The sequence below is a fragment of the Girardinichthys multiradiatus genome, chromosome 21 (genome assembly GCF_021462225.1).
Source record: "Girardinichthys multiradiatus isolate DD_20200921_A chromosome 21, DD_fGirMul_XY1, whole genome shotgun sequence".
NCBI lineage: Eukaryota > Metazoa > Chordata > Actinopteri > Cyprinodontiformes > Goodeidae > Girardinichthys > Girardinichthys multiradiatus.
Window position 1 is genome coordinate 29,816,401 of NC_061813.1, and position 27,779 is coordinate 29,844,179.

At 38.8% G+C, this 27,779-nt stretch overlaps 1 protein-coding gene across 7 annotated transcripts in view; it reads left to right on the forward strand.

The window, feature by feature from the left end:
- Positions 1–27,779, forward strand: part of pou6f2 (POU class 6 homeobox 2) — a 128,044-nt gene that overhangs the window by 60,463 nt on the left and 39,802 nt on the right. For all 7 annotated transcript variants that reach the window (XM_047349783.1, XM_047349785.1, XM_047349780.1 and 4 more), the window contains one exon: positions 16,677–16,987. In XM_047349783.1, the coding sequence (XP_047205739.1) occupies positions 16,677–16,987 (311 nt within the window). The remainder of the gene's footprint in view (positions 1–16,676; positions 16,988–27,779) is intronic.

Genomic DNA, 27,779 nt, shown 5'->3' on the forward strand with positions numbered 1-27,779 from the left:
GTAATCTTGTGGAACTGGAATTCCTGCCTGGCAGAACTGGGTGACATTTTACATTTATCTGTGTTCTGCATGAGCTGTAATGTTAATGGTAATTTTATGGGACTGAACCGGAATGAAAATGGTGTTATCACCAACTGCTTCAAATGTGGAATTGTGTAAAGGAGCACAGCTGCATCCTTTATTTCCTTTTCCTTGGTAATGTGAGTTATTGCATGATCTGTCATCTGAGGCTGAACGTGTGTATTCAGCCCTTTTTTATCAGCCCATTCTACTTTCAGCATCTTATATCTCACACAACCCAATGTGTTTTGATTTTGGTAAATGCCAAAAGTGTTTTTCGAACATTTCTCAAATATATTTCACAGTTCTTTCCATTTTTATTTGTAATTTGGTGTAGACTGCATTTCTGCAAGTTTTGATAAATGAAAGTTAAGACCGTGTAATACATTTTAAAACGAATGTGATTACAATTTAAGATGAATATTAATTACACAAAAACTGTTAATAACTTTGTCCACTTAAGTTTGTGTTTTCTGGTCCATGCATATGAGTCCATTGCCTTTGGACATAGAAATAACTTCAATGCCTTTTACCAAGTAAACATTAAGCTTCATTACTGGTATTGATGAATGGTTTTAGCAAACCTTTAAAATCCATTCTCAAGCCAAATCTTTATCTATGTTGGCATTGAAAACTGAATGGATCTAAATACAGGGAAATACAGTTGATTTGTGTGATAATGATAATTGTCATAATGATGATAGTATAATCGTGTGTGCATATTGTGGTCCACAGTGTGGAGTTCACAGTATTTAGCTGCATCAGGACAGGGTATGTTACATTTGACATTACATCACTCTCATTTTTTAGTTTTTTTTTTTTTTTTTCATAGAAAGGGATTAGCTGAACATCTGGGAATAACATTTCGATGCTCTCTGAGTGCCCTAAGATATTGTAAAATTGCTAGCCAAATTAATGAAAAAGTAGGTCAAGCCATCACTCTCAGTCTCAAGCATCCAGCATCCTGATATGAGTGGATCATCAGTGTAGACAGAGTGCCTTCACAGTATTGCATGAGATGAAGTAATGTTATCATTGGGTCGTTGTTGTGATATCTGAGTAGCAGTAGTGTAAATTCATTGCATTGGTACACACATGCATTATGCGTGATGTGTTAGAGCTGTGGTGCTCATGCTCACGCGGAATTATAAAAATATGCTCTCCAATGAGTAAGGAACTGATTGTGGATAGCGTAACAAAACCATTTTAATTTCAGGTAATTAATGCTAATAAATGTCATCAATAAAACCCTCAACAAATGTGACATAAAATCAAATTTATATATTTTTACATGAACATTTAAAATCAGATTTGGAAATTCCTTTATACCAGAATTTGAGATGAACAAATTTAAGGCCTTTATGACTTGTAGAAATACTATTTAGAATTGCACAATATATTGACTCGCAGTCATTATCGCAGAATTAATGTGTACAAAATTCCAATTGCAAAGGACTGCATGAAAGCAATACTTCTGTGGCTAATATATTTCAAGTGCCATGCATTCACACTGCATTCCAACAATGCATCTGACCATTTGGATGGACTTGTGTCCTCTGTGCCCACAGCTGAAATGGATTTTAGTGGCTGGGATGGTAAAATAGTGATGATCCGTGTACATGGTTCCAAATCTCAAAATATAGTGATGGGTGAACACGTGTCATAAGGGTTGTAAACTATGCCAGAAACTACCTCTTACAGTAGATCAGTCTTCTGGGCTGGAGGTCATTGCCACACTTTAAAGCAAAGAATTTGCTAATATTATATATATAATTTACATAATTTATCAAATTTACAAGCGACAGAAAGACCATTGACCAATCTAAAGTAAAACTGGTAATTTCTCCAAATGGAAACATCTGTGTAGGGTAGTCAAAGTAAACAGCAATCAATGGAAAATAAAGAATAGTTCAGGTCCCCATGGATAATATTTTACATCTTTTAGAGATACAAAACAAAGAAATTCCACATAGAGATGATAAATCAATAGATCAATTCTATATTTCTAAGAAGAAAATATGCCAGATTCAAAAAGGCAAAAACAATTGAATTTAGTTGCTAAATTGTGATGACTGAAAAGAAGCAAGAAAATGTGTGTTAATCATTTATCTCAGCATCAATCAATAATGTATCAGTTACATGTTTTTCCAAAATCTTGCAGCCCTAATTTGATTCATTTGCTTATAAAAGATGATTTTTTAAATTAACTTGTAAGCAGTTAATATATTTATTTTCTAATATGTAATCAATATACATTCACTAGCACTTTATATATTCTCATTGTTAAAATACCAATATTAAACATTATAAGGTAAACCAACATAATGTCAATATGGATCTATAATGAACTTAATAATACAAGCAAGTCCATGTTGCTTTACACTCTAATCAATAGCTTCTACACAGCCCATATGTTTTAATTTTGCTCGATATCTGGTGCACCCGGTGTTTCCCTTTCTCACTCTCTGAGTACAACATTTATAGATTTTCATAGAACCAGCTCTTCTGTGTTTGAAAGACAAAAGAACCAAATAAACGCAAAGAACAAACGCTGCGATGCTGCAGTGAAGCTGTGGGAGTCTGGAAGGCAGCATGGATCACACAGAGGTCACTTTTAAACACAGCTCTCCATTTCCCTGTTTGTGAAACCAAAGAGTCTGCAGTGACATTTGTCAGCAGATGGTATGGAACCAAACCCCTCTCCTGTGGGGACGCCTTAGCTGCCGCTAAAAGCTGTCTGTGGTTACTAATTGCTGACCACAGCCTAATTACCTTAATTAATAGCCAAGGTTTCAGGGAGGCAGGTTTGTGGGGGCTTTTATCAGTATCAGTGCAGCTTAAAAGGTCCCATAGGAGGCCCGACGAGCGTGCACGTCCCGTGGGTGCTATTTCTGGACTAACTGCAGACACATCACAGATGGATCCTGTGGCATCAGTACAGGAGAAGGATCAGTTACTTAAAGATCAGAAGAAATCCTTACTAAGAAAAGGAGGGTGAAAAAAACCTTTTCTTCTCCTCTCTCTCTTCCACAAGGCCGCTTGCTGAATTATTCCAACGTAATTCACAATGATAAAGTAGACTTAGCACCTTTTTCCACAGACCGTGGGGGGTTTTGTTCAGTGAGCTTTCACTGTGAAATTATCCCCGGTGCTTTCATTTGCCAGCTGCAGTGAAATGGTTAAAAGACACAGACCATCCGGTATGAAAATAGGACTGATTCAACAAAATCCCACCAAAAAAAAAAAGAAGAAACAAATCCCACTCTCTCCCTCTCTGCTCTTTTTTGCCCTTACCATCCTCCTCACCTCAGCCCTCCCCCAGCCCCGTCAGGCACCTTGTCCACATCCAAAGAAGGCTTGTAAGTTTCGGGGCACATGCATTTCTTTTGATGATATATTGTCCCGGTGCGGAATTTCATTTACTGCCGCTGCCCCTTGCTGAACCTGTTGCTAGTCAGTGAACACGATAAGCGTATAAGTAGCACGTTGCTTCATTCATCATACATCGTTCTGGGCTCTCAAATATCTCATATGCGATTCAGGAAGAAACTACTAAACCGGCACAAAGGATCCCACCAGGATCAGCCGAGGGTCCATTAGACACTGTGTACAAAACACAGCGGGCATGCTGTTCACACACACGCACTCTTCGTTGCATCTACAAAAATTACCCTTCATTTCACGTTGTTTATGTAGCAGTGGGGGAAAGTGTATCTGAAGTGCGGTGCTCATGTAGTACATAATTCCATTCACATCACATGCACATTTAAATGCATGCATTCTGAAATCTGTTTTTTTTCCCCTCCCTCAGTCACAGTGGCTCGCTCTGTGTTGTATTAAACAGCATTAATAATCACAAGAGGCTCAGTGTCACTCAGAAGTCTCCACATCACTAAGGCAGACAGTGTTGTGCTGCTGGGCATGTTGTGCTGTGTGAAAGTGCTTACATGCTCCCTCAGACAACCAAAGGGAATAATTAAAGACAGAAGATGGAGGCAGAAGAATAGAAAGCAAATCCCATTGTTTGGGGTTATTTCATCCCACTGAATTTCTTTTTCTCACATTTCTCCCGCAAATGCACTGTGGGTGTGTGTGTGTGTGTGTGTGTATGTGAGTGTGTGTGTGGGGGCGCCTTATCAAAAGCATATGTAAGCGGAGCAGCACTGAACAAAAGGCCTGTGATGTCCCTCTCATACCCACATTGTCTTTTGATTATTCTACAATCATTTTATATATCTGTGCAAGAAGGGAAGGATAGGAAGCCTTAATAACCACATAATACAGAACAATGTAACTGCTCAATACAGGCAAGATGTGTTTTAGACCGTTTGAAGACAAGCTTGCTTAGTGCACATTCACTCGCCCTTTTTTATCTAATGGTGTAATTCTTCAACTCTTCAATATCCAAGTTGCTACAAAAATAATCCACAATGAAATTCAAATTTGAGCTGAACTAGACTATTAGGGCAACTCTATGCCACTCCATTTCTAGCACAGTAAATGTAGCCGCTCAATCTCTCTCAGCTTTTACTGTCAGTCAGAGAGCACTCAGTCATCTCCGTGCATCAGGCTCGCAATATTGATTTTTCCACCCACTGAAACAGCCGCATGAACATAAATTTTGCATGAGGCTTTTACTCACGGCCTCCGCTTTGGTCTGACGACACATGATGGGACCATGAACACACTGTAATAACCCGGTCTGTCGTGCCAGGCAGACGGGCTGTTTTTTTTTTTAGCGGAAGGAGGAGGGGGGGGGGGGGGGGGGGGTCCGACACCTTCTGGACTTTGAAGGACAAAAGGCATAAGAACCCTTTGCAGTTTTCTCAGAATTACAGAGTAGTAATGAAGAGAAAATGGAAATTTGTTCAGTTTGTTATTGATTTAAAATGAAAAGGTGCTTTGATCCTGTTTAATTATGAAGGTTTGGAGCAAGATTAGATTTGTACAAAAATGATCATAGTTTCCATCCATTGTCCATTAATTTATCCTTGCAGGGTCATTGGGAGCTGGTGCCTATCTCTAGTGGTCAATGGACAAGAGGTGGGCTACACCCTTGCACAGGTTACCATAGTTTCATTGCAACAACAGGATTATTAGATTAAGAGTCATTTATCAAAGTTATTTCTTACTACAATTACCAGGTATATGAGTTTTGCTTATACTTTGCTTTCTTCATCATAACTTCCTCTGGCTTTAACACCACCATGACATATACTGTCTGATTTGGTTTTGCACTGAATTCGTGGCTCCTGCAAATCGTCTCAACCCTAAATCTAAGCACTTGTCTTTTGTTACTGATTATTTGGTAACGGTCTAGTGGCATTAAGGTATATGCAAAGATCCATCCATCCCTTTTCTAAACCCGCTTCTTCTGCACAGGGTCGTGGGAGAGCTGGTACATATCTACAGCAGCCTACGGGCGAGAGGTGGGGGACCTGGACTGGTCGCAAGTCCATCTCAGGGCAACATAGAGACACACAGGACAAATAACCATGCACAAACCCATTCATACCTAAGGACAATTTAGAGAGACCACTTAACTTAACATTAATGTTTTTGGAAGGATGTACCTGGAGAGAACCCAGGCTTGCATGGAGAGAACACGCAAACGTCATGCAGAAAGACCCCAGGCCGGGAGTCGAACCCAGGACCTTCTAGCAGCAAGGCAACAGGGCTACCAACTGCTCCACCGTCAGCTCACACTTAAAGATAACCTGAGGAAATTGTGCATATCAATAAAAGCAAAGCCATATCATATATCATATATCCCAAAATAGCTTTTTCCAGGAACCAGAGTAGTTTTCTGAGTCCGCTCTTCTCCCCCCTATGCCCTTGTCATGTCCAATATAGGATCCAGTGCCAAATCACATTACCAGAGTAGAAATGTGCCGCAGAAAGTGCCTCCGGTAGGAAGGTAGTACTTCTTGGCTGGACTTTGAACTAAGGGTGAAATTCTGTTGAGGGAAAGTGCTAAACATGTTACTGGTTTAGAATTTCCAGCCATGTTTTATTTATTTCCCAGTGTAATCTATTTTATAGTTCATATTTTCAGGTAACTTTAATAAAACAGGTTTAATTGGTGTTTTTGTTTTAAAACCCAACATTTAACGTCACTCGTTGAATTTAAATGTTTTTTTGGTTTTTTTTGCAGCACTAGTTGCCTTTATTTTCTTATTTTTGACAGTGAGTGGACAGGAAAGGGGTGGAGAGAGGGGGCGGAACACGCAGCAAAGGTCAAGGGGTCGGGACTCAAACCCATGGCTGCCTGCGTCGAGGACTAAGGCCTCTGAACATGGATCACCGTCCCACCCCAGTCATGTTGACTTTAAGTGTTTACCTTCAAATACATGAATAATAATTAGCAAAGCTTTGTGGAAGTATTAATTTAAGGGTGGGCTTCTGCTTTTAGGGGCTGTAACAATGACACGTCAAAGGTTGATTACTTCTATCTTGATACATTTTTCTTTTCTTTTTCCAATTTTTCTGACAGTAGGTAGACAGCAAATAGGGCTAGAGAGAGGGGGAAGACATTCGGCAAAGGTCTCCAGGTCCGGTACTCAAACCCGGGACAGCCACTTCGACCACTGTAGCCTCTGTACATGGGTCGCGTGCTTAACCCCTACACCACCAGCACTGTGCCCTACTTGATAAATTTTAACTTTTTCTCAATTGGAAGTGATTTTATTTGGCTTCAGGTGTAACTGCAGTGAGATAATCACAGTTCGTCTTTAGATAAGCAGATTGTAAACCCAACTGGAACTCTTCTTTCCTCTCTTCTCCTTTCTCATCACTCCAGAAGCAAGTAAACATGGAAGTTTGCTTCGGCGGACTACATTTAAGAGTTGTTACAGTTACAGCTCTCTATAAAGTTTAGAGGCACTGAACATAAGTTATGGTTAATTGCTGTGACACAATAGATTCAAGCCATTCATTGAGATTTTTCTAAAATTTAAACATAATTAATAAAATAATTATTTATGGAAGTCTTTAATTATGCAACAGACACAGTTTAAAAATGTGTTTTGTATTTTTCCTGGAGCAAGATTCTCAAAGAAAATAGGTGCTCAGTTTGCTCAAGACCCTTCTGGAACTTTGTCAGGAAACCCCAGGAGCTTCTGGGACCACACTTTGAAAATCAATAACAGAGCGTAAGCAACACAAAAAGGGCAACATCATCAAGTGCACAGAGATTTTCTTGTATGTGTAACAACTCCATGGAGAGGATTTGATTCTTTGAAATGATTCCCCTCAGAGTTGATCTACAACACTGCCTGATATGGCCTTGATACATCCTGCATCACAAAGTATTATCTCTGAATCCCTACCAGTGAGTGGTTTACTCTATCTATTTATCAATCTATCTATCTATCTATCTATCTATCTATCTATCTATCTATCTATCTATCTATCTATCTATCTATCTATCTATCTATCTATCTATCTATCTATCTATCTATCTATCTATCTATCTATCTATCTATCTATCTATCTATCTATCTATCTATCTATCTATCTATCTATCTATCTATCTATCTATCTATCTATCTATCTATCTATCTATCTATCTATCTATCTATCTATCTATCTATCTATCTATCTATCTATCTATCCATCTATCCATCTATCTATCCATCTATCCATCCATCTATCCATCCATCTATCTATCTATCTATCTATCTATCTATCTACTCAGTATCTTTAAAGTACGGTAAAATACCATAGTAAAACAACATGTCCTCAGTTTTAGATCTAATCACTCACTAATTACATTCAGGATGCTGCAGTATCTGTTTTTCTCAACAGCAACAGACGCTGCAGCATCCTGAATGGAGTTTTTGCAAGACAGCCTTACTATGCTGCACCAGCATGAGGTTAGTTTGCTTAAATAAGCATCTATAATATTCTGATAAAGCATCACTTAAAATGCAGATAGATTTAAATTGTTTCCAAGAGCATATCTCCCTCGACACATACTACAACTATACTTGGGGCGTGATCCTGCTGATGATGGTATTATGCTGTAAAGTTCTTAAGTGCTAGGCTAACGCTAGCATGGTTTGATGACTCGTTGATAAGTCGGCTCATGCTATAAGTTAGTGCAGTTCCAGTTGATCATGTGCCGACTGCATTTAGATAAAAGGTTTTTCTGTTTCTTCATAAACTTAGCACATAGATTTGAACTTCATAAGATTTATTGACTAGAGTTTCAGCTGCTGTCTGCCCAGTTCTCTCACACAAAGACATCTGTCGGGATACAGTGCTGAGCAGGTCACATGACACAGACCAGCAGAAAGCTGCAGCAGCCAGCAGAGTTTCTCTTTCAATGTTAATGTAATTGTAAGGGGGGGCATAGAATAGAATAAATCTTTTACTGTCTGAAGTGGGAAATGTTGCTCACTCATTACATTCAAATGTTTGTGAATTAAAAGTAGTTATTAAGGGATCAGATTATCTTTAATATTATACATAGTGGAATTCTGTGTTAAAAGTTAACATTGAACAAAAGAAATGAGTGCAGACACATTTTTCCCCTCGCATGCCATTGTGTCATTGCTTTGGTCTATTTCACAGAGTGAAAAATGACCTTCCTTTGACCAACTTCATAATTACCAGATCTCATAGAGTCTAAATCTCCTTATCTCCAGTGGAGTAATTATCAGTGTGACTCACTGAAAAGGCAATTGAGACACAGCTTTATGGACTCCTCTGCAGAACGTGAGGTAGAGCAGTAATGGGAAGCTTGTTTGTCCCCGCTCACCTCTCTTATTAGAGAATGACAGCTGTGTTTAGATCGGAGCAGTTCCTTTTTTTGCTTTAGGTTATGTTTTTTCATTCAAACAAGTTAGTATAAGACTTCTAAAACAATTTTTTTATTTTTTTGTTAAATTATATATTCGTATTTGAGGTGATACAGTCGCCATGCAGCAACATTAGGCATATGGACAACCCCAGAATCAATAAAAATAACCTTTATTCGAAGACATAATGCATGCATTTGTATACAATAACAATCTAATGACTTTAGACCTTTTTTTTTTTTTCCCCCAAGGCTTTTAAACTATGCTTTAATTTTTGATGCCCAAATACCTTGAATTCCTTCGTCTTGTAGAGACTGTATTTCACCGAGGATGAAATGGTTACAGTTTGAGGAGATAAGTCAGTTAAAGCTGTTTTGTGTAGCTGTAATGGACACTCTTCATACTAGCAGTAACTGAGATCTTCCAAGGACTACAAGATGATAACCAAGAAGTTGTTAGCTGTTTGCATATTTCTGGTAAAACACTTAAACTTCAGTGACTTAGCGTTGTGAGTTGGTAGGTACACTGGTCTCACAGCAAAAAATTTAAACTTCAAAAAGAGTGACAAGAAAAAGCATTTTAAGATGATTTGCATTTCTCGACTAACCATAAATATGACTGTTAATGGTCTTGTTTTCCATAGGACAGACCAGAGGCTTGCCTCACATGGTTACAATTACAACCTGATCATGAAAAACCTAAATTATACAGTTAATCCCAAAATTATTCACGCCCTGGGAGATTCAGGTTTTAAAAAATCTTTTTATTTTACAATACCAACATGTTTTTTTGTTTTTTTTTTTTACTGGAAGTATTTTTGTTTTGGAGAGGTCCAGCCAGAGTCGCTTGAATCGGATGGACAATCTGTGAGGGGAGCTACAAATTAGGGTGCTGGCAAGGATACCTTCCAACCTTAGCACTTGCTCATTATCAAAGATAACCCTGGTTGTCAAACCAGGGGCATAAGTGGTACTTAGACTGCCTTTACTTAGAAGAAATTATGGTCATATTGGATTTATAGGTTAGGGTTAACGAGTAACCTCAGACTTTTTCAACTTCAAGGTACTTTTTAAATTTGGAAATTTCTACCTGAAAAAGATATGTGAACACAATTAAACTGAAACGATTTATGATATAACACCAAAAAAGTCCAAATCCTGTTGGTGGTACTTGAAAAACTCAAGATTAACTTTGGCAGTACTCGCTACAAAATGCTGGAGAACGGCTGCCTGATGTCATACATTGTTTATATCAGTTAGCATAACCTTAGTTGTTGTGCGTTAAGTGAAAAACTTGAGAAATGAGATACAACTTGCTTGAAAATGAACTTGAATGTAATTCTTTTTTTCAAAGATCCTGCATTTACTAACATATATGTACATATGTCCTACTTTGGTAGCTCGGACTTCAGCACTGCCTACATTTAAATGCAGACATGTCCACTTATCATCAAGTTTGAACTTATAGAGGATAACTGCGAACAGAGATGAAGTCCACTGTAAGGGGAACAAAGAGCCGAGCTTGAATGAACCCCAGAGAGTAAAGCGCTGTACCAGGATGGTTGGCAGGGATACTGAGATAGTGCTTGTAATGAGAGAGCCCCCCTCTCCACCATCTCACTTCTCAACCACATAGAAAACAAAAATAGCATTTTGTCTGACGAATGAGCCAGCTTTGACCTAGCCTTACCACCTCTGACAATCAGTCTATTTCGTCCTACAGCACTTCAGAACCCGGGGCCAGGACAGTCAGAGATAACAGTTGATTTCTTTTGTGGCACTACAGAAAAATAAAATAAAATAAAAGAGAGATGGCTGACAGTTTTTCAAAGCAGCAAGGTTGGAGGCCTTATACTTCTCTGCGCTGGTGTCTCAGATGATTGTTGTTAAATATTTAAATGGAGCACAAAAAGCCACAGTTCAGATTGTATCTGATCACTGAGCAGTGCGATCTCACCCTTTCCTCATTACAAACATTAAATATGGCAAGTAGTGACAACAGCAAAGGAGAACCCCTGGCTCTTTCACCACCTCAGGCATGATGACTAAGTGGGAGTGCCGCTCGCAGTGCAGCAGACGAGTGCTGGTGAATATGAAACGCAACAAAGAGGCAGTGAGAGATATAATGAGCACTATAGGAACACAGTACCTCTTGGCCTCTCTCCATTATAAGCACAGCTCCAACTCTCATCCTCAGCTCTGTGTCTGCTGGAGGAAGAAGCACAAACAATTAGCTGACACAAGCCTTTTGGATTATGTGCTCAAGCAGAGCAATCAGACGGCTGCAGTTAAAAGAATGAGCTTCAGAAAACCAGTTGGCCAGTTAGTAAGGAACGTAGGGTCAGTGGTCCTGACAGTCCTAACAAGATGACAGAATTTATAAAGCACTGCTGTTAAAGAATATAGTTACCTGCAGTGTAGCCCTGATAATAAGGCCACATGGGGCTTCTTCCATATTCCCTCTGTATTTGTTTTCTTTTGCTTCATATTCTTTTGTTGTGCCTCTAGTTCCTCAGCGTAATGGTTGGTGCCGCAGGAAATTCTTCAATCGTCTTTGATCTTCGTCTGGTTTCAATAATTTTCTGACAGAAATCTCATTTTGCCCCCCTTTTGTTTTCTCCATCTTTGTTCTCTTTCATTCTGTCTTTAAATGGGGGTCTCAACATTTTGTCGTTGCGAAGTTGCAAAGGAAAAGAGCGGGTCCTGTCAGGGGCTCAGCACTCGCAAGACAACTCGTCCCAACATTTCAAGCGAGAATTGGACTCTTGCCGTTCGCACGGTTTATATATAATTCATGGTGGGGGTGTGAGAGAGGTGTCAATGTGTCAGGAGGTAGAAGAAATATAAAAGTGTGCTGTTTACTGGCCGAGAGATGCCGGCTTCCTTCGGCTGAGCTTCTACAGAGTGAGAAGAGATCTGATCTTCATCAAATGTTCATCCACGCCTGTCCTGCAGTAGAAGTGACCGCACTAATCAAAGACATGTCTGCTCTGATGTTTTATTCATCTTTTATGAGACAAGCTTACTTAAATTATTTAAGTACATTGATGCCGTATGTTAGCAATCTTGCCTATGCAGTGTCAAGGCTGCATTTATCAATAGATGTTAAAAAGCACTCCTCAGAGCTATTGTTTCTTGCTTGGTCTTTATTTTAAAAGTAAACTGTGAGACCTGATTCTGATCGTTCGTTGTGGTTTTATGAATCTTTGTGTGAAATGACATTTTGTTCAACCTAATGGCTCTACTTTAAATTCAACCAGGTGTTTTGTAAATTTGCAACTAAATCCCACTTATAAAGGTCATAAAATATATTTTATTGCTAGTTTTTAAGATAATTTTTTTAAGGTCATAAGTTTGTTGTATTTTGTTGTCTTATTGTTTTACCAGAGCAGTTCAAAATCTTTCAATCAAAGCAGATCTTTTTGTTATTTTAATTTTTTTTTATACAAATTTTTCAGCAAAATATGGCACATAAATCAAATTTAGGGTATCCAGGAAGGTCAGTTAAATTCCTTGACATAAAAGTGCTTATCAGTTGTTTTTTTGGAGTCTCAACACTTCGGCCACCAGTCCAGTTAGTGGTACAGGTTTTACCAGATGTTGAGTCCATTATGTACAATATTTATTGACATCACATACAAATCTACTTCCATTGTTCTGTCATAATACATCTTTGGATATCAACTATTACATGTTGTTACGAAGTCCCCACGTTCAATATAGCTTTCCCATTTCCTCCAGTATTTGTTGATTTGTCCCATTCTGAGCTTCGGTGAAAATGTGAATTTCTCCATTCTAGATTATCCTTTATTAATTCCTTCCTTCTTTCTTTACTACAGGGGTTCTTTCATTAGCCATTTCCTTTTAACAGCTTTTTTACCAGCTGCCAACAAAAATTAATTATCTGTATATCAGAATATTTCCCAAAAGAATAGTACAAAAATAAAAATGTGTCAGATGGGTATTTACTTCTAGAATTTCTCTCCAATGTGGTTGAATATCGGGGCAACCTCAGATGTGAAGGTGAATGACCACAAGCTCATATCACAGCAGTTCTATAAAAACTAAAGCTTCTACACTTTTTTCAACTTTTTACTATAATAGTAGACATTCAGCATTTTTGCTTAAATTCCCATTAACTTAAATAATAGATTTAGTTGAGGAGTTTCAAGGTTTGTTGGAACTTTTCAAGAGAACTGGGTGTAATTACAGGAAATTCACTGGTAAAACTAAGATATTACAAATAATAGAGATAAACTTTGCTCTTACGTGAGTTTTTATTGTCTGAAAACCTTCATTTAGTCATACATAAGACTAACCCACAGAGCTAAAAGCTCTGTGATGTCAAATATCTAAAAGAATAACTAACATGGGCTGTTTCTAACAATCTGTTACATAGCAGGTTGTTTTTGAACAAATTAAACTCAACATAAACAAATGTTGGAATTATGAATCTGAGAATATTATTTAATTTTAATATTTTATCAAATAATATTTCGGTCTGTTAAGGGTTGTCCTGTGAATACCAGCCCAGTAAGGCGATGGCATTAGGACAAAATAGAAAGGTGTGAGATGAGCTCTGACATTATTGAACAGCATAAACTTTGCACATATATGGAATGAATTCACACAATTTCTTAAAGTACAAGAATTTATTAACAAAAATAAGTCAACTCAAAGTCAAACATATTTCAATGAAACTCTTTAATATGCTAAAACAATCCAACTAAACTACTAAGAAGAATTAAAGAATAAGGAAGACTAATGGGCTATGTACAATATAAACAAGTTGATTAAAGACGGTTGAAACCATGACCAAAAGAGTGATGCAACATTACCATGCAATGTTTATGTTTGAGAACCAAGGATTATCTTGAAGAATCTGGAAGTGAAGTTAAGTTAGTCTTGGAACCAACTTAAGCAATAATTGGTATACCTTTAAACAACCATTCACAATGCAAGATCAGATAAAATATTATTTTAATAAAATAATGTTTTAAATAATGATCTGCTGAATGAAACCAACCTTCTGGATGACCATTTCTCAACGGTGTCTAATTAGCTGCCTTTATTTATTGAAATAATATTTAAATAAATATTATTAAGGGAGTATTTTGGAAACGAGCCAAATCTTTCTTGAGAAATGAGGCTTAATGGTGTTTACTTAGTTGTCAAATCTAGTAAATGATGTTCAGGGACTATTATTCACTAGCTTGGAAACTAACAACCTTTCTGTTAAATACTCTTTAGTAGCAAGCACGTGTTCTTACCGGTTAGCAGTTGAGCTAACAAAAGAAGCTAATAGCTTAGCACCAGAATCAACACATACCTTTAAAATACCAGGGTTAATAAAAGGGTTAAAATGCATAAGCGCGGACGCGCGTTATGATCAATATTCTGTTTAAAATCACCCTTTAAATAAAGTTTGTCTTAACTTGAATAAACACACAAAGAACACAAACCAGGCACGTGTGCTGCAGATAGCCTGCTAGCACTAAGATAGCCGAGTTTCACACAAACAAAACTTCGTAAAATGAAAAACGTTTAGATCATTTAATTCTAAATCTGTCTCTGCCCAAAACACCTAACCTCATGAACCGTGGTGAGGAAACGTTGTCCAAGGGCGAAGCTTGAAGAAACGTCCACAGTCAACAAGCGGTTAGCTAACCTGACCTCCGGAGCTGTGGCTTGAAAGATTGCTCGTTCTGTCCGTCAACCAGCTGTTCATTACCGTAACCACGGTGATGCAGGCTGTTGTCCTTCCTTCAGACTCGGCTTGTAGAAACAGTTTCTCTACAGGGGATTTCTCTGCGACAGTTTCGGCCGGTCTCGGAGAGAAAGTAAGCAATGCTTATACCTTAATTATTACCCCCTTTCATGAATGAATATACCGGATATACAGACAGTAATTCATCCGTACTTAACTTGTGCATATGATCACGTGATCTTATGACACTCTTGGATCCAGTTTGAAGAGTTTATGTCTTTTTGCCAGCAAAAGACATTAGCGGGCTGGGCCTCTCCTGACTGGTCTCACTAGAGGCCGTGTGGAAGAGAGCGGATGTATCAACAGCTGTGGTTTTATTTGGGTAGTGGCGTCACAGGAAGTCCGCAGTTATCCCGTTTCCTGCCTGTGCCAGAAGAAGGTTAATGCACTTTATTTTGAAAAATTCCAGAAGAGTTCGTACTGGAGTTTAATGTTGAAATCCATGGCTGGGTCCCAACACCAAACATCCTATTCCCTCGCTGTTAATCCTGTTTCAGTAAATCATAATAGATCTCATCACTGCAGCTTTTAGCAACAATATCACAATCACTTATGTTCCTTATGTTGTGCAGTTCTAATTTTAAACCCCTGCATGGTTTCTTAATGATCTTGAAAATCTAGAGTGAGGAGAAGAAAGGCCTCCAAAATGTTTTTTGTGCTAAATAGTGAAGGAATGGATGAAATGAACCCAGGGGTTAACAGATGTTAAACATGTTATTATAAACACATTTATGTTTGATTTATGCATAAATTAAACAACAGGTGACTGCGATTTGATACATTGTGCAGATGTGGTGTTCACCCGATGCTACCATTTGTCTTTGATCATAAATTAATATTTATATTTCTTATCTGAAAAATGTTGAGAATAAGTTCAGAAACTTTTCATATTCATTATATTTTCTAATAAAGAGAATTGTTAAATGTTTATGTGATAAAATAAGGCCTAAAGGGAAAAGAAACTACCAGTAAATGACCAGTTAAAGCTGTTTTGGATGGCATGTATCCAATGAGAGAATCCTAATGTTAGTCATTACACTTAACTTAAACTTGGTTAGAAATATTGTGAATATTTTAATTAGTAGTTACATTGGACTGGTGTAATGTCCGGGCCCCAGTTTACCAGATATTTACTATCAGATACTGCTTTACCTAATTTAGTCAGCCAATCTTGTATCAAAGGCTCTCAATGTGTTTTTTTCCAGTATCTTTGGATGATTTGTTTGTCTAATCACAATAAAGGTTACTGTGGAGAAGCAGGCCTTCCTTTAATTCATAGAGCATAGAACATCAATAATATAATGGTGTAAAAATATAACTAGTTTTATGAATAGAAAATTAAATGCATATTGTTGCAGAAATTCACAAAATTCTGCTTTAAAGTGTTTTCAAATGTTTTTTCAGTATGCATGAAAATTGGCTTTAAAGATTGTTATTCTGAATTTGTTTTAGCTGTTTGCATTGATTATTTGATTGCTTCCCTACTCAACAAAAGAGTTAACTTACTTTTGGAACTACTTAATATTTTAAAGCATTTTAATGAATAACTTAGTTTTTTACTGGAATGCTATTATTGGATCCAATTAGTTAATGGTTTTATTTCTGAACTCTGTGAAAGGATGGATGTCTCTTTCTTATGAGGTTTAAAGCCATTAAACCAAAGATTGTGTCATTCTCCATATAACAATGATGACTTTTGGCTCCAGAGAGCAGTTATATCTGTCAGGCTGAAGAGCTTTGTCCTCCAACTTGCTAAATTAAATTCACTGGATTTCTCATAGAGACTAAAAACCCTGGAGGACCTTGTTGTGGCTCCATGCAATTTACATGTGTCTCTCACAGTTCACTTTGTGCCAGACACACCTCCACATGTACACGCACTTCTCTCTAAGGTGTTGGAATATTCTTCGTATAATGAGGGTTTCCTTTTTAATGTGCTAAAACACTTGTTTTCAGGTTGTCAGTGAAAGCTCATTTGATTTTGTTGTTCTGTATGCATGAAAGTTGAAATATGACAGACATGTCAAGCAGCTGCCCTTTCATCAACAGCTACCTCATCACTGAACTCCCAGCTCCAGCACCTGCAGCAGCTCCAGCAAATGCAGCAGCACCACCACCAGCAGCAGCAGCAGCAACAGCAGCACCACCATCATCACCAACAGACTCACTCCCACACCCAGAACCAGCTGCCACCCCAGCATCATATGACCCCACCCAGCCAGCAGCAGACCTCTGTACCATCTCCAGGTTCCACCTGCTCCTCCACCTCTGGACACCCGCAGCAGTCCCCACCACAACGGCCGAATCAGTCACCAGCTCGCAGCCTTCCCTCCCCGGTCACTCCACCCATGCCTCTGCCGGTGAGTCCTCACCCTCAGATAGTTTAACAGTAATCAGGCGTTTCTCTGCTTCTGATACATCTCATGAGATTGACCATAATGTGCAGCTGTTTGCTTACATTTATACAATTTAGATATAAAGTGTTAGTGAAAAAATTGTTCACATAAACTGATGAAACTATAGAAAGATTGAGAGCCACGTTTACCTTTTAATAGCGTTGTTTCATTATTTAAATCAAAACTTGACTGCCGTTACCAGAACTATGAGGAACCCTGTTGCTTGCTTTGATGTTAAGAAGAAAACCATAGATTTTGTTTTTTAATATTTTCCAGCTATTAATAATTACAGAAAAATAGTCATACTCTTTCCCCCCGTTTCAGTTTCTTAAAAAATAAATATTATAATTTCTACAAATATTCTGACAGAATCTTAATCAGTCAGAATTGGACTTCCTGAAGAAGCTCAGCTTCTGATACCTTTTTGTTTTACTGTTCTTGTTTTTACATTAGCAGGGAGCAGTTTGGCCTCAGTATGCATGACTAGTTTTAAAAAGCACTGCAAAATGTTGTGTATGATTTGCAAAAGTTGTGTTGATCTAACAACAATCTTTTTTGAACCATAACAATCTAAGTGGTTTTCACCATCTATGATCTTTACAGGTAAAGAGAGACTGTACTGGCTGTTGCTCCTCTCTGTCTGTTTAACTCCATGCTGCACAGAAAGTAGCTGAAACACCTGTATGATGTTCAAAACAAAGTGATAAGGCAACGAGGCACAATAACTTTTTCTGCAAGTGTCTGCACACGATTAACTGGAAACATCTGAATTTGCTGAGGTAGATCATTTAGAAACAAAAAGCCATCATGCCAGAACTCCTCTCACGGTCAAGAAATCAGATAGTATTGGTGAGTTTGGTAAATGGTGCATAGTTACATTACTAATGCAGATCATGTAACGTTGAAATGTACTGAGGGATTTTATTGCACTTTAAAACTTTTGAGTTTTAAAACTTATGCATGCCATTGATTTTATTAACTTTAATAGTGTTTCAGATTTTAACTTGGTATTAGCAGATATCTAGTTTTAAATGACCCAGAATAGAGACAAAAGATGGAGTTAGGGACATTTAAACCCAGCTACAGTGGGGGAAAGGGTACGCTAGGATAAATATAAAGTCAGTGAAGATTAATAATTTTTTGGCAATTATGACATTTCTTGAATTCCAAGATTAAGGAGAGCATTGCTTTTTATAACCGATTTTTTGTGTATGCTTAGATTTGATTGGTACAAGCTACAGTATTCACAATGTCTCCAGTAAATATCTGATAAAAAGACATATATATGGATTTCAGAACCATTAAATAGATATCTAGAGTACATGTTTGTACTTCCTGTGATTAACTAACTTGTGCAGCGTGTATCTTGCCTTTCTCCCAGTAACTGCTGCAGAAGGGCAGCAGGCCCTGCTGCAGCCCAGAGAGGGATAAGTGTCAACAGAATATTGATAAATGGGATGGGTGTTTGCACCTAGATGTTAAAAGTGACCAGAAAATAGGAAGAGAAATTAGAAAATTTGGATCTAAAGAAAAGTCATCCATTTTATAAAGGCATGCCATTTTTATTCAAAGGAAACTTTCCTCAAAAACTAAAGTGAGCATCTGAATAGCATCATTGTCTGTAGTTTTATTTTGTCAGATAGTAAACGCAATTCTTCACTCTCCACCAGATATTTATCAAATGTCTGTGTTAAAATGGAGACTGGTGCCTTCTCTGAGTGTTTATATGGATCTGGTAGACTATGCATCTTGTTGCTGAAGCCTAGATCCACTTGAGGATATCGAACCTCACAATCAAAGATGCGGCATGCAGATCTTCTTGTTGCTGTTTCTCAAGTTACCTACCCTTATCAGTCCTTTAATTTTTGCAGCTCTTTGTACTCAACCTCCTTTTTAGTCACTTTGTCTGTCCATCCATCTCTGCCCCTCTGTGTGTCTGCCTGTCACTGTGTGACCATAATAACCTATTTTATATCCCTGTGGTTTCATTTCTGGTGGAAACTGGCCAGGGTCGCCTTTCCGTCCCCGGTCACATTCATCAGCGTCAGACCCTTATTGGGTTGTGGTGCAAGCTTCTTTATGGCCGGGATGAGTTGGGCTATTTGTTTCCCCTTGCAGCCCTCTCCGGCCCTGTCACGGCCTGGTGAGACTCAGCAGGAAAAACAGCCTCTGGATTTAATGGGCTCCAAAGGCTAGCCGCAACATCGCACTAAACGCACCATCCAGTCTGAACGACCAAAATAACAGATTAGCACATTCACACTGCGATGGGACAAGCACAAAAGCAGATAGTCTACCGACTGAGCCTAAGTTTGAGATGTGCTTGAATTCCACCTCCTTAGGAAGTTTTCAAACAGCAGAGAGAACCTCTGCTTCATATAGATTGTCTTCTTTTAAAAGCAACATTGTGGGTGATTATGATGACTGAAGACAGACCTCCCTTTAGGGGGCAAAGAGGCCACATCAGGTATCATTAAGATATTGCCTCATCAAATAGGATTATGGGGTGTGTTTGTGTACCGGAGAGGCAGAATTGTCATAAAAGGCTTAGTTTCTCTGGGTCATTGCTGGGACTGCCAAAGAGTGTGTCACCCTGCAAGGGGCTGGCTCAAGGACAGGCCGCAGCCTCGGGACACTTTCAAAGCTGCAATGGGATTTAAACCGCAGCTCCACCGCCCTTCAACATTTGGGTCAGTGATTGGATTTTCACTGAGCTCATTGTTTGTGTATTTGCAGAAGTTTTGAGATTCAAAGAAAACACCCTGACTAGAGGCTTAGGCCTAAACAGGGAGGCCACTAACGACTATTGGATGTTGATTAAATTATCAAATAATTTCATCTAAACTTATTTTTGATCCAAAAATTACAAAGCTGTTTTATTTTAATTCATTTAATTTACAACAGTAGATCTTGGTATTTAGCGTACAACCCAAATACGTTGTGAACAAAGACTCGGATGAGTAAGTATGAATTTACCTATTGGTAATGTCCACTGTCGCCACGTGCTTGCTCAGGGATGGGCCTGCTGAAGCCAATGGGTCGATGCAATTGGTTGGACTTCCTTAGATGGATACGTTTTTACCTAGTGACATTATAAATACAATTTGACTGTATTTTAATATGACTAAGGTTGATTAGGATTGTAAATGATGTAATTTAAATATGACTTTTGGACTGGATTGTATCAGATAGACTTGATTACATATACCTGGACGTGATTGGGATCTGTTTGTGCCTTAAGATGACTTTTATTGTGAAATATCACTATATGCATAAACTGGACTGAACTGAAGTGAAATAAATTTAATGGATAAAAAAAAGCCTTAATGTCAGATATAGAAATAATTATACTGGAAATAAACAAAAACGGCATCAGTACAGTCGTTAGTGCCACTCCAAAGGAAAAATTATTTGTTTCTATCTTTCCCTTTATTTAAAGTGTAATAATGGACACTGCAACACTGCTCCTTTATCCCTGTTTTTATTATCTCTACAGTATATACTTTTATAGTTAATGTTGGTATGCTGTGAGCGCTGGAAACCGATTTCTTGTTTGTGCACACAAACTTGGCCAATAAAGCTGATTCTGATTCTGTAACATTACCATGTGACATATATACTCACACCAGATATCTAAATAAACTGTGTAAAAAGACTTAGAACCATTTCTCTCACTGTCATTAAACCAGATTAAACCTTTCCTGATTTTTGACAGATACCAGACAGGAAATGGGCATTGAGAGAAAGGGGGGAAACATGCAGCAACGATCTCAAGGTTGGGAATCGAACCCAGGACAGCTGGAACGAGCAGTATAACCTCTGTAGATGGGGCGCCCGCTCTACCACTACACCATGCATCGCCTCAAACTGTTGAGGACCTGTTTGAGGTCATTTAGGATAAGAATTATTTATTTTTGCTTAAAACTAGAATAATGAGAGAAACATTTCTTAACGAACTTTATTATTTTCCTCAAAGTCAGAGGCTTTAAAATATTTCCTTGGTATTTGGTAGAATTTACTTTTAAAACTGCATAAGTCGGTATCCCTCCATAAGCTTCTCACAGCATTTGCTGGAATTTAGTCCAGTTCTTACTTTGTGTAACTGAGTCCGGTTTATAGGCCGGCTTGTTCACACACCTTTTCATCTCTCTCTGTAGGATTGAGATCAGGGTTTTGTAATGGCATCTCCAAAACATTAACTGTTTTCCTTTATGCTTAGGTTTGGGCATCTTTAGAGTTTAAACAATTTGGGTTCCTCTTTTGGATTCCAATACTTAGTGATTTTCAAAAAGGTTTACATGGTTTAAATGAGCTAGCCGACCAGAGTTCTTTGGCCGAGTCTGGCCGACTCCCTGGCTAACGTTAGCAATTTCTGGTTTATCTCTAAAAAAAACTACATATGCGAACGTTAGCTGGGTATTTGCCTTTGAGTTGACCCACTGTTGTAGGTCGAGTGTAACTTGTTAGCTACCTCAGTGTTTGTATAAGACATACTTTACCGTTTTACTTACTGATACAGCAGTACATCAAAGATGAGACACTCTGTTATTTCTATACCATGAATGTGTTTAAGCATGTTGGTGGTGCATCCTCCTTTGCCTGATATAATGTTATTGCAAGTGTTGCACTGAGGAGACTGGTCATTTATTTTATTAAAGTTAAGCCATACTTTCAATCACCACCACACACACACACAAAACATATCTGTCTCTGGGACACAGAACCTGCCTCCTTCCTGAATAATATGGTGGCTGGACGTTCCCTTACTTCGATTGAATAGTTTGAACAAATGAACATGGCACTTTCAGACATCTGAAGGTGCCCGATATCTTCAACTTTCAGCTGTAGTTGCACACTCACCGTTGTAACTTTTCTCTCGCCGTCTCAGGAAAATGTTGCCACTTTTTTCTGCATTGAGAACATAAAGGCACACTGTGTTTTACCACCAAACAGAGCGCCACCTAATGAAATCTGTCATGTTAAAAAAAACACATTAAGTTCAGAGGTCTCTGCTCTAAAGTGCAGTCATAATTACCATAATACAATAATAACACCCCTATTTCCTGCTGTTATTACCCAGACAAGTAGGATCACTCAGCCATTTAACTATTTGCTGCAAACATGATGCCAAGCTGCTTAGAGACAAACATTCATTATGTTCCAATTAACATCTCATTGTAGCTCCCTTCTCAAGGGAGGCGTTTGATACTCTTTGTAAACTCGTTCAGAGAAAATCCAAAGTATTCATTACATCCCTTGAGCTTTTTCTGTTTTTAATTTGTGTGACAAAACTCATTACCTTCCTCATTAATATCCTTGTTAGAATACAAATCCTGCCACAACAGATCATGTCACCATTAGTCAATAAGGTCTGGCCTTAGATTACTCTGGCTAATTATCTTAAATGGTGGAAGGATTTAACTTTCTATGCTGCCCACTCTCACTCTCTCGCTCTAACATGTACGGTGATGCTGGATGCAGTCTGTAGCTGCCTGAAATAGCCACCAAAGTGATGACAAATAGACATGGAAGTAGGGAGGGGGGGATTATGAAATTTGCTTAAGTGCGTTAATGGGCTGATTGCAGCAGAGCGCTGGATTTTGCTGGAAGTTGATTGATTGGAGCTGCGGGTTTTCTCCACGCCCGGAGAGCTCAGGGATTTGACGGGGTAAAGGCGCGCAAAGTCTGTTACACCGGAATTGATCTTAATTAGATCTGAAAGACCTGCCACAGCAGAATGGTTGCGGCGATTAAAATGAAAAACAGGAGAAATTACTGATCAAATTAATCATAATGTCGGGCTACAGCTGTAGGTCTGGTGTAATTTGCCACTCCAGTGAGTTACATCAGCCCAGGCAGGGAAAGGGGAGGCAGTACATACTGATCCATGGCAATGGGAAGCTTAGGCCAGCCTATCAAATCTCTTATTCCAGCAAGTATGCCCAGACCCTCCTGACCCTGCTACGCCATCCTGTGGAGCCCCAGAATCCCTCTCTGATCTAATTAGCTTCCTTTCTATTACATTACATTATGTCCTCTTCTATTTAGAACTCTCAGGGTTCCTACACTGTCTGGAAAAATCTGGAATTTGCTTTATTATTTTCCAGGCCTCGATAAGGGTGGTAAAAAAGAAAACTGAGCATGGAAAAATTTTTTATTCTTTTCAGATGTTTTTGTTTCTTCCATTTTCTAAAAGACCAAAGTCTTGTGATGCTTTTTATTAATTAATTAGTTTTTGCAGTGTTTATGTAGTTAAGCCCCATATTATTCACAGCCCTGGAAGATTTAGATATAAAATTACCTTCATCCAACCAAGACGTTTCTCTCTGATAGGAAATGAGACAGGCATCTCTCGACAGATAGTGAAACAATGTAAAAAGAAAACCATCAGGTTTTGGTTTACATTTTATGAAAAACTGCCATGTCTAAAATTATTCATACTCTTCTCATAAATCATTGGAAACATTGTCATCGGTATTACAACAATCAAACCCTTCTAATAATTTCAAACCAGCTTTTTGCATGTTTCCACTGTTATTTTGAGAAGTTGTGTTTAGTGAGGCCTCATTGCTATCACCCCAATCTTTAGCTCAGTCTACAGATCTTTTATCTATTAGATTTAAGTCGGGCCTCAGGCTGGGATACACAGTAACATTAATGTTACTTTCAATCAGAAAAACATTTTGGTGCCAGGGGTATGAATAATATTGCGCTTAACTTTATATTAAACATTTATCACACTTTTTAAGACCCTTTTACTCATTAAAAAAGGGCCCTCTAACTAACTTTCTGGTCTATTGCGAACTTTAATTTCAGTTTAAACTGGGCCTGTGATTCTTAAACTGGTTCTAAATTGCCAAACAGAGCAGTAAAACATTTCTTACAGTGGTTCTCAAGCATTTTACTGCAAGTAGAGAGCTTAAAACTAAAAGATTTCAAACAATTGGCAGAAAGATATAATTCCAGTTCGGGAAGTCTTATGTTTCATACTAACACTGGCTTCACAATCCAAAAGGCCTGGCTGCCTTGTATCTGAAACTTTGTGATAGCCACAGTAAAACAAAATATTCACAATTTATTCATAATGTATTTGCTCTTCTGAGAATCTCAATGAATCTTTCAATGCAACTCTTATAAAGAAAAGCCCATTGTGCTTGAACCAATCCTCTTTTTGCTTGTTGGTGTTTCTTAGCTCCACAGCACAGCTCTTTTGTTAATTTTACTCTTGAAAATAATTGACACTGAATTTCTTCTGAATACCACTGAAGTCCTAGAGTTAAACATCTTAAAATAGAGCTGGTGTGTTTGTCCAGATGCTGAAAAAGCAGTGACATTATACCCTATGAAAATAAGAAGCCAGTTGCAGCATTGGGTTTTTTATTTCAAGCTCCAGTACTATTCAAGCAGGTTCAAAGTTCATCATTGAGCTCAAATGTCCAGAATTTTATTTAGGAAAAAAGAAAAAGTTTGAAATTTGAGTGTTAAATGGTGTGAACATTTGTAATGAAAAATGTGGTGGAACCCTGAGCTCTGCTGTTCTTGTCATAGTTGTCTTGTCACCAGCATGTTGTGTGCTCACTAATAGCCTCTGACCTCAGTCCAGTGTCTGCCTGGCTGGTTTTCTGGGGGCCAGGCGGAGGTGGAGGCGTCTTGTCTTCCTCGTCTGTCAGACTCCCGCCGTCTGTCCCTCTCCTCCCCGCAGTTGTCTCCTTGATCGCTGTCAGAGTTCCACACCAAGCCTGTCCACTCTCAATCCGCACACTCATAGGGGTAATTACAGCCTAGGGGCCTGCCTCCTATCCCCGTGCTCCACAATTTACCACCAAAGTGTCCACAGACATCTCTCTTCTTCCCCACTGCACCCCGACATCACAGTACCGCAGGGCCTCAACCCACAAGTGCTGCAATTACCTGAGTCTCTCCTCCATCCTTTTCTTTCTCCCAGTTTTTCTCACTTCCCCTCTTCGCCCTCCTCTCTCTGTTCTCTCCTTCCTGTGGCTCCCTCACTATTTCCCGGCAATCAGCCTTCATTAGAAGCCTCTGGTGAAAAGCCATCGTCACCAAGGTCAGCTGCTGCCAACCACAACGGCCTTTCAGAGGCCTGGCTGTGTGCACTCTCTATCTTTTCCTCACCTCTTTGCCGTTTTCCTACCCCCACTTCTCTCCCCCCTTTCTTCTTGTTTCCTCTTCAAAGCTCAGGCCCATCTCTGCTACTTTTGAGTCTAGCTGATGCCCCGTTAGACACTCATGCCACAGTTTTCCACTGCCTATGGTTAGTATATCCTTTGTCCAATTTGCTCCAAATGTTCTGTTTTTTTATGGGTGGTGGGTGTTTCTTCCATTATAATAACACGTGCAGTAAATGAACCCCACACGCCTATTCATTGATTTTCCAGCTAAAAGCAGTGTTCATTCAATTTAACGAAACAGGCGACCATCGTTCTGTGTGATATTAAATCAGAATTAAAATGACATGCTCAAATGTGGGCGCTGCGGCTCATGCTGCGGCATGTCCATGGAAGTGGAGTCACTGAGAGGAAAGACTCCCTCCCTCTGCTCCAAGTGTCAAAAATCTGAAAAACAATTGAACATCACTAAATTTCTAATTTCCTATGGAGTCTGTTATGGTCTGGAGTTAGGTTAAAACATTTTCTAGAGAAGGATAAGTATGGAAAAAGGATGTGGAGTATGGAAAAATATCTGTATTTACATGCTTTGGTCCATATCCCATTCTATGAAAGGCATTTTTATCATTTGGTTTGTCCATCAGTTTGTCCTTCCTTCCTTCCTTCCTTCCTTCCGTCCTTCCTTCCTTCCTTCTTTTGTCCCTCCTTTCTTCGTTCCTTCGTTCCTTCCTTCCTTCTTTTCTCCCTCCTTTCTTCGTTCCTTCGTTCCTTCCTCCCTCCCTGCTTCCTTCATTCCTTCCTCCCTCCCTCCCTCCTTCCTTCCTTCGTTCCTTTCTCCCTCCCTCCCTCCTTCGTTCCTTTCTCTGTTCCTTCCTCCCTCTGTTTTTCAAGTTCTTTATTAAAATTGAGTAAAATAAAGTATTGATACTTTAGAAATTGGATAAAAAGGACAATTGGAGTTTGGGATAGTTTGTCATTTTGTCATGAAAATATAAAGGAATCTTAAAATTTTTAAATTTCCTTGATATTTGGGGGTGGGTTTTGGGGAGCTCTTAGTAAAAAAGCCTCCACTTTGTCAAATTGAGATTAACAACTGTTTTAAATATTTATATATATATATATATATATATATATATATATATATACACAAGTATGTATATATGTATGTATATCCGAGTAATAGCAGCTGCGTTTTGCTGTGACTGTGTGGTGTAGAGCAGGAACAGACCCCCTCAGCTCAACTTGGCCTCTTATTAATGCACAGCAGATCTGGCTCTTAAGAAGGCAGAAAATTGCCTTACATAACAAGCGCTGCACAATTTAGAAATACAAATGTGCACTGTTGACTGAAGCAGAAAATAAGACTGTTGCCCATCAACAGCACCGCATTTCATATGAATAATTATAAAGCATGGGAGCTAGATGAGGAAAACAACCTGACCATGACAGCTCTACTACTTTTATTTACTTCAAATGAGGGATTAGGCAGGGAGAAAATCTACAGACTTAAGAAGCAACGAAGAACCTTGAATTTCTAAATAAGAAGAAACTTAAATTTATCATATTTCAGTGACCGTTTTGGCAACTATGAGGGCACTTTCACTTTTAAAATGGCTCCTTCTTTCCACCTGGCACTTACTTTGTGGCTTTTCTTGGTTTGTTGGGCTTTCAGTCAGCACACAGTTGATACTTCCTTTACTTTCTGAGGTCTGTGATTCTTATAAACATGGCTCCATTACTCTGGAAATGAGCAGAGGGCTTCCAGCTCAGACACCCAGCAGAAAGGCAAAGCTCCCCCGATCAGCCCACATGCACACCAGGGGCACCTCGCATTAGACGCCCACATGGGAGCCCTCAGATGTAGGACCAAGCCAGGGCTCACCTATCAGTGGATAAGGAATAGGGTTTCTTTAATTATGAGGCAGGGCTGTGACATTGAGTTCCCCCCTTTCTCCTCCAGCAGCCTTTTAGACACCATCTAAGTGCTCCGCTCCGCTGAGGAGGCCAGTCCCCCCGCGGGGCGCGATTCCACTGCCTGTAATTTCTAATGCCCATTAGTGACCGCAAACAGAGCACCGGGCTCACACAAGGAATACAGTCGCGCTGCACCGCCTGCGCTGTAAAAAGACCCTTTTAATGCAATGCTGTTACATTATGCCCTCCTCGTAGACCAAGTCAAAAGTCCCATTTGTGGTCTTTGGGGGATATTATCAGAAATTCATCATACTGTTTTAGCTGGGCTGAACTAAGGTTAGATTTGGTATATATTTTTGCAATCTACAGAGGGCTGTTCAAATTAAGAACTCCGCTAAAACGGTTTTATTTTGTACGTGTGCCAGGCATTTTCCCATTTCTGTCCTGTTAATATTAGATTATTGATTTTACTTCCAGGGTTTATTTATTGTGGGGAATGTGAAATACAAGGTTTTTGTCAAGAGATTCAAATAGAGTAAAGGAGGAATGTTTTCTTAAATTGCCTTAAACTGGGAAGTAATAAAAAAAAATACAGCTTCAGACAATATGTAAACTCATCAGCATGATTTTCATTTTCAGAACAGTTTGTTTTTCTTGGTGGATTGATAATATAAAATGCAACTGTAATGATTTTTTTAAATGCAGGAACTTGGCAC